Genomic DNA, 13,242 nt, shown 5'->3' with positions numbered 1-13,242 from the left:
GAGTCATCATGCATGAAAGAGTTAATAAATTTTCCTTCCAACAAGTGCTTTTTACAAAATACTCTATTAGATCCTTGTGTGAGAATTATTCTCAGTATATTCTACATGAAAGGAAAATACTTAATAGATCACTTTCCCTGCACACCCTGTCACTTTTTTACCAATCTGTGTACCTACCTACTAACCCACCTACCTGCCTATCTATCTATCTGCTGTATATATCTCATATATGCCCTACCTAGGGCCTAGGACCCTAGTTCCAGGCTCCTCAGCTTCAATTTTTAGCGCAGAATGAATAGATGCTTGTTCCTAAGTTATATTATGCACGCAATAAACCCCAACTATTCCTGAATCTAAACCCTTATGAGCAACATCTTGTTGGAGCACCTTCACCTGCTATTTAGTATATGCATATCACACATTATAACAATACAGTATATTCTTTAGTTACAGGAAACTGTAATTGAGTTGTTACTCAGTGCAGAGTCGTCAGTAAGTAGCTCTATATCAGTTGAGTTGATAGCAGGCTCGCCCCACCTACGTATCCATCCAGCTATATCAACAAGCAGTCTTTGGCTATCATACTTACACTGCATTGATTTGAAATTTTGTCTCAAATGTAGTCTTATATATGTACTCGTACATCAGATCTGGTACCTGCACAACTCTCATTCAACAATCTATCCAGCCATTTCAACCACATCCCTACCCTTACACTACGCTTTAGTGGCAGACTAACTGACCACCGCTATTTAGAAATATATCTCATTGTTGGAACTTCATAGCAACCATTTATATATGTAACTCTTTAGTCTTGTAATATTTAAGTCTTGAGTTTTGGTTAAAGTTATTTTGTTAATCGAAGAGCAGGAGGAGTTAAAGATGAATACAGGGAGTTGATCTTGATTTATTATCTTCAGAGAAAGTCTAAGTTGAGCAGCTTATGTATTACAAGGGACTTAATATATTAACTAAGTCTAGTTGGATCCCTCTTCTTATTTGATCTCTCCATTACCTGCCGGTTCTATGGCCAGCCTCTTTCTGACCTCTGATTCCTGCATTCTCGTTTAGCAGGGGTCGTGTCACGTGTTATACTGTCGTGGAAACTTCTAGAACACTGTATGTCTGTGTGTATGTACAGCTTCTGGTGCACGACCAGCATTCCTTCACTTTAAGAGTTGCAAGCTAATTTCTTTTTGTTTGATTCTCGCTGATACACCACCTATCTCACACCCTGGCCTGGTGCTTCTATCTGTCTATCTATCTGTCTGTCTATCTATCTGTCTATCTCTCTATGAGTTGTATTATTATAATATGGAGTCCTGACATTGCTCGGTCACGCGAGCTGGTGGTCCTCTGACAACAGTCATCACTGACATATGCTAATCTATTAATACATAACATTGATTATGATATTCTGTAGATATAATATTCATGTTAATATTGGAATGATCCAGTAATATTACATTTTAAACAAACTGTATACATAACTGAACAAATGCAATATGGTTAAATTGGTTACTGTATGACATTTTGTAAGTTGTGTAGGTATAACAGTAAAAAAAAAAAATAGTTCAAAGTTAAGATTATGGTAAGAGCTATTAATATTTCATATAGAGATAATGATACTAGTATACTTTCATATGTGTCATTCTTTTTTTTTCTTTTTTTTGAAATGCTTTATACAAAATATGTACAGTTCATTCAGGGGATTAACTCGAATGCTTACTCTACCCCCACTAAATACTGACTGCAAATTTGCAATTCTTGCATGCATTCTGTGCATTGCGAACAGCACTACTGCAAATACAATGCAGAAGATTATAAAGACAGTAAGCGCTGCACTATACACATAATATGGGTTAAACATACTCAAACTCAAATCTTCCCAGGGCTTCATTGTTTCATTGATTAGTTGCATATTTTCAAACTTAGGTGAAGTCAACTTAATACTTGTGCTCATGTTTAATTCCATATTAGGTAGTGGGTTTGTGTGTATGATTGAGGATGGCGTAGTGATTGATGGTGGATAAAGGGGACATGGATGGTGTAAATACCGCACAGCAGACTTGTGCTATGTATAATCCTGATGCTGATGTATGAGATGGTGGTATATCTGGACAGACTATGTAAACTGATGTGTTATGAGTGAAATAAAAAAAACAGTATCCAATGCGTTGATGGTGTACAAGCTTATCTGGAGCAAAGGTGAAGTTGCAATGATTATGAATACTGTGATTTCTTATGATAGCCATTTGACAAGGGACTGTTTCAGTAGGCTGAAACGTGAAAATGTATGCAGGACAAAAATGAACAGCATGTAAAGATGTGCAGCACTTTCTTTCAATCTTTGATTAACTTGCGAAAGTGATAGTGTTCCGTCTCTTGGAGACCATGATGAGTTCGGTGTCTGTGTTGATGTTGATGATGACTAAAGTGTTATTATTCTTAGAAAGGAAGGGGTGTATATCGTATACTGTGAACAGGTCGTCACTTATGAATGGTACATGAACTACTACTGATGTTGGTGTTAGTGTTGCTTCTAAATATGAATAATATTGCATGAAATTCCTACTTCGGAACAAAGGCTTCAATTTATGTTAATGCATGCCTTGATTAATTATCTGACATAGCTCATGAACTGGAAGTAAGTCAATTGTGATGTTGCCATTACTGGCATTCAAAATTCCTTGCATAAGTGCCCTATAATGAATTCTAGTGTTGTTTAATTAGAGTAGAATTGTGTCAATGTGTTCCATGATGATGGAGAAGTGTTGGAAAAGTGCTATGTTTCCTTCCATGTCATTTTATCTATACTTTCGAGAGCTATGTTTTCCGCCTTTTTCAGATTTTTCACGATTGTCTTCATTGTTGAGTTATGTCCTGCGATGAATTTACCTTGGCATGTTAGTACCTTAGCTATTTTATAAAATTTGTTGTTTATTTCTTGGTCTTCCTCCGTAGCCAATCCAAAGATATTCCCAAGAACTGCACCACCCAGGTCGAACAAACCACGCTTTTGGCGAGTACGTGTAATGTTGTTTGTGGCGCTTAATACCTCCATTCCATGAGTTGGGAGATCTTGGATCATGATGAGCATAGTTGCATTCGCCTGTTCTATCTTCCATTTCGCTAACTTCACCATTTCATCCACTTCCTGTATGTTATATGCCTGTGAAACAAAGCCTCCTATCATGAAGTCCAGGGTCCTCATTGGTCTCGCGATGTCCTCTAGATAAGAAGGTAATTCGTATAAGTAATCCAAACTGATTTCAGTACTCATGACATCTTTTACGATTGATGTCGTGGCCGTTGGAGCTATGAGGCATCCTTGCCATACTATGTGTTGGGGGTCTAATTGAGCATATCCTCTTGCTATGTAGAGGAGAATCCATAGCATAAGTCCCTTCATCGTTACCAAAAAAAAAAAAATCTATTAATTTTCTAATATGGTTATGCTGTGGTCGATGATAGTGATCATGTTCGTTACGGTTGACTCATAGAACAATAACTTGATTGTTGTTTCATTTATAGAAGGAGTTTAAATCGATATTTAAATCATGTAAATGATGTACTGTAGATTTTTTGGAACAGTTGCAGCTATGTTTGATTGTTTGGTATATGACCTTAACTTATTTTTGTAATTATTGTTGTTATCTTGATTGGTTTCATGAGTTATGTTCGGTTGTTCGTGGTATCCGAGGCTGTATAATTATTGGATAGTTCCCTTGATGCTCGTTTTCAATGGTCAATATGAACTTGTTTCTCTTCGCCACTTGACAGTGACCTCATTGAAACTTTGTTTGCTTTTATGTTAATTACTCTGTATGGGCCCTCAAATTTCGGGAATAATTTATTGTCTCTCGTATGAATGATACCATAGACAATGTCTTCTAAGCTGATAGGCAAGTCTATTGCCTTTTTATGAAATGTCTCTGTCATTTCTTCCTTGGACCTCGTTAACTGTTTTTTGACTCTTTTATATATGTCCTGGAATTCACGTAAACGGAGTTTAGAGTAATCATCGTAATTGTATATGGGCAGACTGTCACCCTCTAGGAGCTCATATGGTTGTTTTTTATCTGTCCCATATACAATGGAATGTGGTGTGTCACCTATGGATTTATTTATAGATCCATTAATTGAGGCTTCTACTCTTGGAATCCAATCATCTCAGCTTGCATAATTTTCATTGAGACTGTGTTGTAGTACATCTAGTACTTTTTTGTTTTGTCTCTCTACCAACCCATTAGATGCTGGGTGATAGGCTATAACGTTAACCTTTTTCATATTGTATTGTTTACATATTTCTTTTAAGATATCAGAATTAAATTCTCCTCCATAATCACTTATTAGTACCTTTGAGGTAGTAAAGCGACATATTCTATCTATCTATCTATCTATAGCCAGATGCCCTAATCCCGCAAAGGGTGGCCGCAGACAAAACGCCTCCAAGTCGCTCTGTCACCCACCATTTGACTACCCTCCCCCCAACTCACCCCCCCTCCCTCATATATCTCTCAACTGCATCCCTCCACCTCATCCTCGGTCTGCCTCTCCCTCTCCCTCCCTCCACCTCACCTACATACACCCTCTTAATCAGTCTTTCATTCTCCATTCTCTTCACATGTCCAAACCACCTCAGTGTATTTCTCCTAATCTTCTCAACCACATCCACATCCACCCCACAGCGTTCCTTCACTTCTTCATTCGTCAACCTGTCCCTCCACGTCACTCCACATGCTCCTCTCAAGTAACTCATTTCCACTGCTCTCACTCTTGACTTGTTCCCCTCTTGCAAGGTCCATGCCTCGCTTCCATACGTCAGGGTAGGGATCACAATACTATCATGCAGTGACTTCTTAACTTCCATACTCACCTCCCTATTTCTCATCAATGCTTTCAGTGTACGAACAACCTTCCTTCCCTGCTGTACCCTTTCACTCACTTCATCCCCCAAAGTTCCATTCTTACTCATCACACTACCCAAGTACTTGAATGCACTCACATTCTCCATATCCTCACCATCCAACGTGACTGCACACTCTGTGACTTCAATCCTCTCAAACACCATAACTTTACTTTTGTTTACATTGACTTTCAGATTCCTCCTTCTACACACTGTCCCAAATTCATTCACCAAACCTTGCAACTCCCATTCATCTTCACTCAACAGTACTGTATCATCAGCTTTGCTACTGTCTCTGCTGTTTTATCTTTAATTGGGGCCAAAATTACATAACAGGACAAATGATCCGTTGCTACGAATAGGTATTGGTCATTATTGTATGATAATGGTATCTTGAGTAAATCAACCGCGACAGCGTCCCATGGTTGATGTGGTAGAGGGTAATTACCCACCGGTGCAGATGAAATTGGGTATCCTTTGTGTTTTGCACATGATTTGCATCTGTCTATATGATTGTTTATATCTTTTCGTAATGATGGCCAGTAATATGACAACTGGGCTTGTTTGACTGTCCTATCCATTCCAGGATGTCCTGCATGTGTCGTTCGTAATACTTGACGTATTATGTCATTAGGTACTACCAATTGGTTATTATTTCTTCGGCGTTTTGGTTGTTCTGGGTTGATCTGGTATAAGGTATTATTGAATTTTGTGAATTGTTCTAGTGGTACATGTAGTTTGGGTAATTGTATGTTATCTCCACTTTCTAACTCGTATATAACTTTAGACCATATTGGATCAAGTCTTTGTGCTTTTGCGATTTCATCGTGGTTTGAGATGTCTCCTTTGAGATATAAAGCCGTGACCTGAATTGTGCTCGGGTTCCTAGATAATGCGTCGGCTACCAGAATCATTTTGCCTTGTATATAAGGAATATGTACATTGTAGTTTTCGACTGTACATTTCCATCTTGCTCTCCTCCCAGAGAGGATTTTTACTTTAAACATACCCACTAGCCGTTTATGGTCGGTGAATAATTGTATTTCGTAACCATATACCAGGTCTCGAAACTTTTGTAATGCAAAAACTACTGCAAGTGCCTATAAATCTGTAGTGCAATAATTTTTCTCTGCACCTTTTATTTGTCATCTGGCAAATGCAATTGGTTGATTCTGTCCTCTTTTATCTTCTTGCATCAGTACAGCCCCTAATCCTTTAATTGATGCATCTGTACAAATAATATATGGTTTTGTGAAATCCGGATATGCCAAACATGGTGCATTTGTTAGTTTAATTTTTTAAATGCTTGTTTTTGTTCTTCCCACTGAAATATAGCATCTTTTTTGAGTAGCTGGAATAGAGGAAAGGCTATATGATAGAACTGTTGTACAAATGACCTATAGTACCCAGCTAGACCTAAAATTTTCTAACTTCGTCATTCGTAGTGGGTTCAGGAAAGTCTCTCACTGCCTGTATTTTGTCATCAGTGGTGTGAATACAATTAGCATTTAATCTGTGGCCTAAGAATTTTATTTCCTGAAAGCAAAATTTGCATTTAGAAAGCTTAATTTTTAAGCCAGCATCATCATGCTTTTGTAAGAGTAGGTCTAATTTCTGGATATGTTCTGTGATATCTTTCGTTGTGATGATAATATCAAGATAAATAAATATTCCTTGTCCTAAAATTCCGGACAATACGTAATTCATAAAACGCTGGAATGTGCCTGTGGCTGTCCTTAATCCCGTGGGCATCCTACTATACTGACAGTGTCCTCTATATGTGGAAAAGGCAGTGTATTTACGTGACTCCTGATCAACGGGAATTTGATAATAACCACTTAGCAAATCGATCGTGGATAATACATTATTTTCTGGTCCAATATTCTGTAGGATGTCGCTTAGCAATGGCATGGGATATCGGTCTGGGATTGTGTGATTGTTTAGTTTACGGTAATCTACTACCGCGCGCATTTCTCCATTTCATTTGGGCACGAAGAATAATCGGGCATTCCACGGGGAGAATGATGGCTCAATAATTCCAAGTTTTAACATTTCATCGACCTACTGATATGCGAGTGGACGCTGAGATTGTGGGATTTGGTAGGCCGGTACGAAAATTCATGGTGTATCTGGGTGCACATTAATCTTTTGATTAATAAAGTTAATACACACTAATTGTTCTCCGGGTAATGCTACGGTGTTCCTGTGTTTTTCCAACAGGGTTAACAAATCAGTTTCTTCACCAAATTCACCTGAGTGAATTAAATTCTCTTTTATGCTTTCTCTGTCCGTAGATTTTATCTCACTTGTGACTCCAGCTAAAACTATTTCCATTACAGGGGCGGGACATTTTTCAATATTAACTATACAAGTCCCATTTTTCAACTGTACTTCCCCATTCATGTGATTAATTACAAATATTTGAGTTTGCCCATCGTCGTCTATCTGACATAATGAGTTTTCTACTGAGAATCCTTTTACTTTACATAATTCTTCTAAGACAAGAACAGTACTATTACGTAACTTGCCGTTTATGATAACTTTCATATAGGAGTTAGGTGGTATAACTAAATCATTGGTGAGATGGGCAGGAAAAACTGATAAATTAGTACCATTTCCTGGATTTCCAGTCCTGGAGGCTGGGGGCTGGGGGTGTGAATGGCTCTATACATTCATCTGTTTGTGTATGTTTTTATTTTTAAGATTTTAATAATACCATTTTTTTTTTGTTCTGTTTTACTAATCGGTGACGACTCTGATGATATTTCCTCTATGAATTCATTATCAAAATCTATTCCATTAATTTGTGGGAGTAAAGTTATTTTCTCTGTTCTCATGCATCTTAAGCCCAGTAACATATGAACTTTAATTGCTAAGTTTTCAACGATATAAAATAATGCAGAGATTGGTCTTGTAGTCTCTGTGAAACTGATGTTTAACCGTATCATACCTTTTACTGTGATTTGTTTGCCATCTACTGTATATAAGTCTAAATCAGATTTTTCCAGAAAAGTTACTTTCTTCTTATTTCTAAAAATTCTATTTATTTCTTCTTGTGTTATTAAGTTCACTGGAGAGCCTGTGTCTAAAAATAAGGAAACGTTTTGATCCTCACATACAGCTGGTATCAAGATACACTCATTTCCTAACATGCCTCCTATGTGATTTTTAGAGTTGCTTTTCTTTACGTTTCTTCATTATTTGTCGTGACTTAGTCCCCCGATTTGATAATAGACACTAATTTTCTACTGTTTTGCAGTTACTGGTCCAATGCCCTTGACACCGTTGATGCCTACAGCAGGGACCAAATCCTTGTGTCTTTTGTCTATCCTCTTTTGTTTTAATAAAGCATGCATTCTTTGTGTGTCCAAGTTGTGCACAATAATGATATAGAATGGACCTATCTCCTGACTGTGATCGACGAGATGACTTCCCATATTTAGTGGTGTCTGTGGTGCGAGATCTGCTTGGACTGCGCGAAAACTTACGAAACTGCCTGTAGCTTGGTGTTTGTGATCATAGTCTCGATTCGTTTGGTTGTTTGCTTTGCCTGCTTTCGGGTCGCGATCGATTTTGTTCTCTGTTTGGGGTACTTGTAGTTGTTTTCACAGCTGATGCTGTCTCAGGCACTCTCATTCTACTAGAATGTGATTGTGTTTCGATCACCCCTGCTTTGCTACACTGCATCTCTACCTCATTCTTTAAGTCTAATAAGCACATACCTGGTGTGTAAGCTATCGTCTTGGCGATCTTGAGGGTCCTATCAGGTAATTTACACAAGGCAGTTACATAACCAATGATGTTCACGACGAGGTCTGGGGACATCTTTCCATCTCCTGTTATCCAGTTTGAGTTTTCTAAGGTAGCTAATAATGTTTTTTTGATCGTGGAGACATCGGCAGTTATTTCACTGAGCACATGATTTGTACTGTGCTCCCTTACAGGATCTACAATCTTATCTAATTCTGGGATAATACCTGGCAAAAAGTTCATTCCTCCAGAAAATTTCTTCAAAAATTCAGTTTTATATTCATCTTATGTCTTAGCTCGGAGAAGCTTGTCTGACCTAAGCAAGTTTCCTGCCGGAAACCTTTCCTGACTAATCCAAGAGGAAAAAATAGCAATTTTCTCTTGTTCATCTGTAGTGTGCCTTTTTACGAAGATCTGTTCGCATTGATTAACCAGTGATATTGTCAGGACTCCATATTATAATTACAAATAATAATAGATAGCATGATGAATAGATAGATAGATAGACAGATAGACAGATAGATGCAGCAAGTCAGAGGATGAGATAGGTAGTGTGTCAGTGAGAATCGAGCAATGGTAAACATGCTTACACACTCTAACTCAAGGAATGCTTGATAGGCACACGAACAATGCCTCGTGACCATACACACACATACACACATACTCACACACAGGCTTCTAGAACATTTGAACAACAGTATAGCACATTAGACACGACCCCTGCTAAACGAGAATGTAGGATTCTGAGATCAGAAGGAGACAGGCCATAGAGACAGAGGTAGTAGGGAGAAAGAGGCTAGCAATATGGGAGAGAGAGAGAGAGAGAGAGAGAGAGAGAGAGAGAGAGACAAGGAGGTAGCTCGCGGGACTCTATACTTCACTCGTGTGTGAGAGACTTTGTTAATATTTCCAAGACAAATAAAAATAGTCCCATACTCATCTTTACCTCTCCTGTCATTGCATGACAATGGGAATTAAGATTATCTACTTACAAAACTACTCACGTATAACAACCGCTCGTCCACGAGTCTAATATATGTATAACTGATCTACAAAACTTCACTACAAGAAGCTACAAAGTTATGACATCAATGCAATCTTTTGCTGTGCCAGAGAATTTCGGGGCCGTTTTGTCCTCATGGTAGACGTATATCTGAGTTTGATCCGTGGTATTCATCTTCACTGGTTGCTCTGTTAATTTAACTTGGACGTGTTTATCGTTGTGTGGGGGAATAGTGGAATAGGTTATCCCTGAACGATGAACTATGTCAAGCATATTTTCATAGGTATGCAAGGCAGAGACTAAGTCCCCATTCACTACATCAAAGGGGGTTTGCCAATCATCATCATTATCATCTAGAATTGAGGTATTAGTTTCTTTATCTTTAGTTTGTGGTGAATTTTGTAGGGTGGGTGTGTTGCCCTGGTGCTCTCTTAATTGTGTATCCGCAGTGGGTGCTAACTGTGTATCATCTGGTACTAACACTGGTGGAGGTGAAAATATTCCTGTCATATCACTCAGCTAAAAAGAATTCATGTTGCTAAGGTATGATGTTATGAAATACATCTTTTGTTTATGTCCTAACTAAATAGATGAGTAAATGAGTTGTAATGAATGATAGATTGTTTATGTCCTAACCAAATAGATGAGCAAATGAGTTGTAATGAATGATAGTGAGTGTGTAAGTGTATATATAAAAATAAGTAAAGGAGGTGATTGTACCTAATTTAAGCACTGAGAAGAAATGAGTAAGTATAATTACACCCACTTGATGCAGATGGTCACTTGGAGAGGCGAGTCGAAAGCAGCTGTCGATCTCGGAAGATAAATGCAGAGTTGAATGAAGATCTCCTCTCGATAATTCTAGAGCTGTGTTGATGGACGATATTACTCAGGAAATTCCATGGCCTGATGAATATAGTGGTTAACAGTTGTACTCACAGGCGAACCTCACCATATAACGTCAATTTCCCACTCAATACTGTGGAAATAAATGAGTATGAGTAGGAGCTATGTGAATAATGAGTAACGAGTAGTGGGTGAGAAGTGCCTGGTGTCAGTCACACGTTGATTGGTGTGGCATTGTCTCAGCGTACATGCATGGTGACGTCATCTCAGCAGATACAGATGGCGACGTCAGCTTCCCACACTGGTAGCTGTGGTGAGTAACTGAGTAACGATGAGTAACCTGACTGAGGAAAGGTGAGTGAGGTGCGTTATAAATGTGGCTCTGGTGTTTTGCCGCGTCGTCTTGACCTGCGTCAGCAGTGGAGGTAGGGGGGTGGTAGGAGAGAGAACGTTGGGGATCTAGTGCTTGTTGCTTTGTTCTTGCTCTTCGTTTACTTTTTTTTTTTTTATGCTTGCTGCGGCTTGAAGTTGTGTGAAGAAGATTATAGAGTTGTCTTATAGACTTTTTAATTGTAGTTAATTGTAGGACTTGTTGATCCTCACTCGTAATTCATTGTTGCTACTGTATGCTCGTAGGCTCGTAGACTTGTAAACTCGTTCTTCTTATCGCATACTCGCTTGTGGTTACTTGATCGTAGAATTGTAGTAATGTAGAATCAGCTGTAGAACTGGAGCTGATCTTGGTTACTTTCATCTGCTTTTGTAGAAATGATGGTTCGTAGGCGTAGAGTCGATCGTCGCTGTGCTGCCATCATTTATTGTTGGAACTTCGTAGCCACCATTTATATGTATGTAACCCTTGAGTTTTGGTTAGTTATTTTGGTAATCTAAGAGCAGGAGAAGTTAAAGATGAATACAGGGAGTTGATCTTGATTTATTATCATCAGAGAAAGTTTAAGTTGAGCAGCATATGTATTACAAGGGACTTAATATACTAAGTCTAGTTGGACCCCTCTTCTTATTTGATCTCTCCACTACCTGCTGGTTCTATGGCCAGCCTCTTTCTGAGCTCTGATTCTTACATTCTCATTTAGCAGGGGTCCTGTCACGTGTGTTATACTGTCATGGAAACTTCTAGAACACTGTATGACTGTGTGTATGTACAGCTTCCGGTGCACGACCAGCATTCTTTCACTTTAAGAGTTGCAAGCTCATTGTCTTTTGCTTGATTCTCGCTGATACACTACCTATCTCACACCCTGGCTTGGTGCTTCTACCTATCTATCTATCTATCTATCTATGAGTTGTATTATTAAAATATGGAGTCCTGACATCCTGACCCAAGTGTATGGTGGGAACGTGGTTGACTGATATGAAATTAATAGGACGGCATCGAACTGAAAGGTTAAGCTAATTTTTAAGGCATATTGATTTGGTTGTTGTCCTCAGGCACGGCAGATGCAACAGAGGACGGAGTTTGGCGAGGAGAAAGCCGACCAAGTCGCCAATAAAGTAGTCCCTCTCAACACTGACCACACCCAGGGCATATTCTGGGTTCTGGCTCTCTGTTATCTGGCCACATTTATAGTATTCCTGGCTGAGTTGTGGTTAGGGCGACAGGTTGGATGTGGCAAGTAATCTAGAGGCTTCATACATCGAATGTAATTGGTCTACACATAACTACCTTTAATTTCTGCATCGTTTACTAATATCAGTGAAATACCAGCATGTTTCAGAAATTAGTTTTCCTAGATATAAACGAATCACAAAGTTAGTAACAACGTGGCCTTAACGCTTTTCAGCATAATTACCAACACAAAATACAAATCAAAAGCAATACACCATCCTTCAGTGTACAGGAACGTGGCCATCGCTTGCACCACAACACACTGTTCACGTCTTGCACCTTATTATCACAACACAGAACTTTTTGTGGGAGCGTCCAGCTAAAGTAGTTGGGATGCCTGAGTCCATTGGTTTCCTGTCCCAGTACTGTTTTCATTAACAATATATACATCCTTCTGGCACACAATTTCACTCTGTAAAATTCTGTTATCCATCAGTAAGCTCGAAATGAGTAGACAGTAATAGTTGTGATTTAAACTGAGTGATGTGCTGGCAAGGAATGCCTTCACACGGTAGCATTGACACAGCTGGGCAACTCAGCTGCCTGGTTATGCAAACGCCTTTCAGTCCCTCTTTATCTCCTGACAGGCGGACGGCGGCAGCTTCAGCTTGCAGCTACTGGCTTCACATTCAGATGAATGTGGGATTACAAAAACAACTGTGACTGAAGTAAAGGGAAAGAAATACATGGTAGTTAGTTTGACCCTTGATACTGAAAGTGGGATCTGTATAGATGCTGTAAAATTATGATAATTTATACACAGTAGAAACTTTTCACATCATATTTCACGGAAAACTAATACTAGATAATTTTGTCAATCACAGATGACGTATGTAACGGCTGAAGGCAATATATTATTTACAAAAACTGTTATATTCTATATAGTAGTCATTTTACATTTTTTAACAATATATAATAGAATTTTGTCCTGGAATACATTAAACTGCTGCTGCTACATATGTTTTTCTACTATTCCCTGAAGGACGATTCACTTTCTTCAATAATCTTAATATAATGCTACGCATTTTTCTTTACCTAGGATATGGATTTATTTGCTTGAAAACAAATTATCAGAATGTGTATGTCCTCATTTTTTTTTGCCCCCAA

At 38.6% G+C, this 13,242-nt stretch overlaps 1 protein-coding gene across 1 annotated transcript in view; it reads left to right on the top strand.

Moving 5' to 3' along the window:
* The window catches only part of LOC145397277 (glutamate receptor ionotropic, kainate 5-like), a 181,542-nt gene extending 168,744 nt beyond the window's left edge, over positions 1–12,798 (top strand). Inside the window, exons 12-13 of the mRNA XM_080270473.1 lie at positions 11,958–12,115; positions 12,723–12,798. Of these exons, the coding sequence (XP_080126599.1) occupies positions 11,958–12,115; positions 12,723–12,798 (234 nt within the window). The remainder of the gene's footprint in view (positions 1–11,957; positions 12,116–12,722) is intronic.
* Positions 12,799–13,242: the final 444 nt, after the last annotated feature.

The sequence above is a fragment of the Coenobita brevimanus genome, chromosome 40, assembly GCF_032717465.1.
Source record: "Coenobita brevimanus isolate Jiangsu-jjx chromosome 40, ASM3271746v2, whole genome shotgun sequence".
In the NCBI taxonomy this organism is placed as follows: Eukaryota; Metazoa; Arthropoda; class Malacostraca; order Decapoda; family Coenobitidae; genus Coenobita; species Coenobita brevimanus.
Note: the sequence above shows the minus strand (reverse complement) of the source record. Positions and strands in the feature narration are given on the sequence as shown.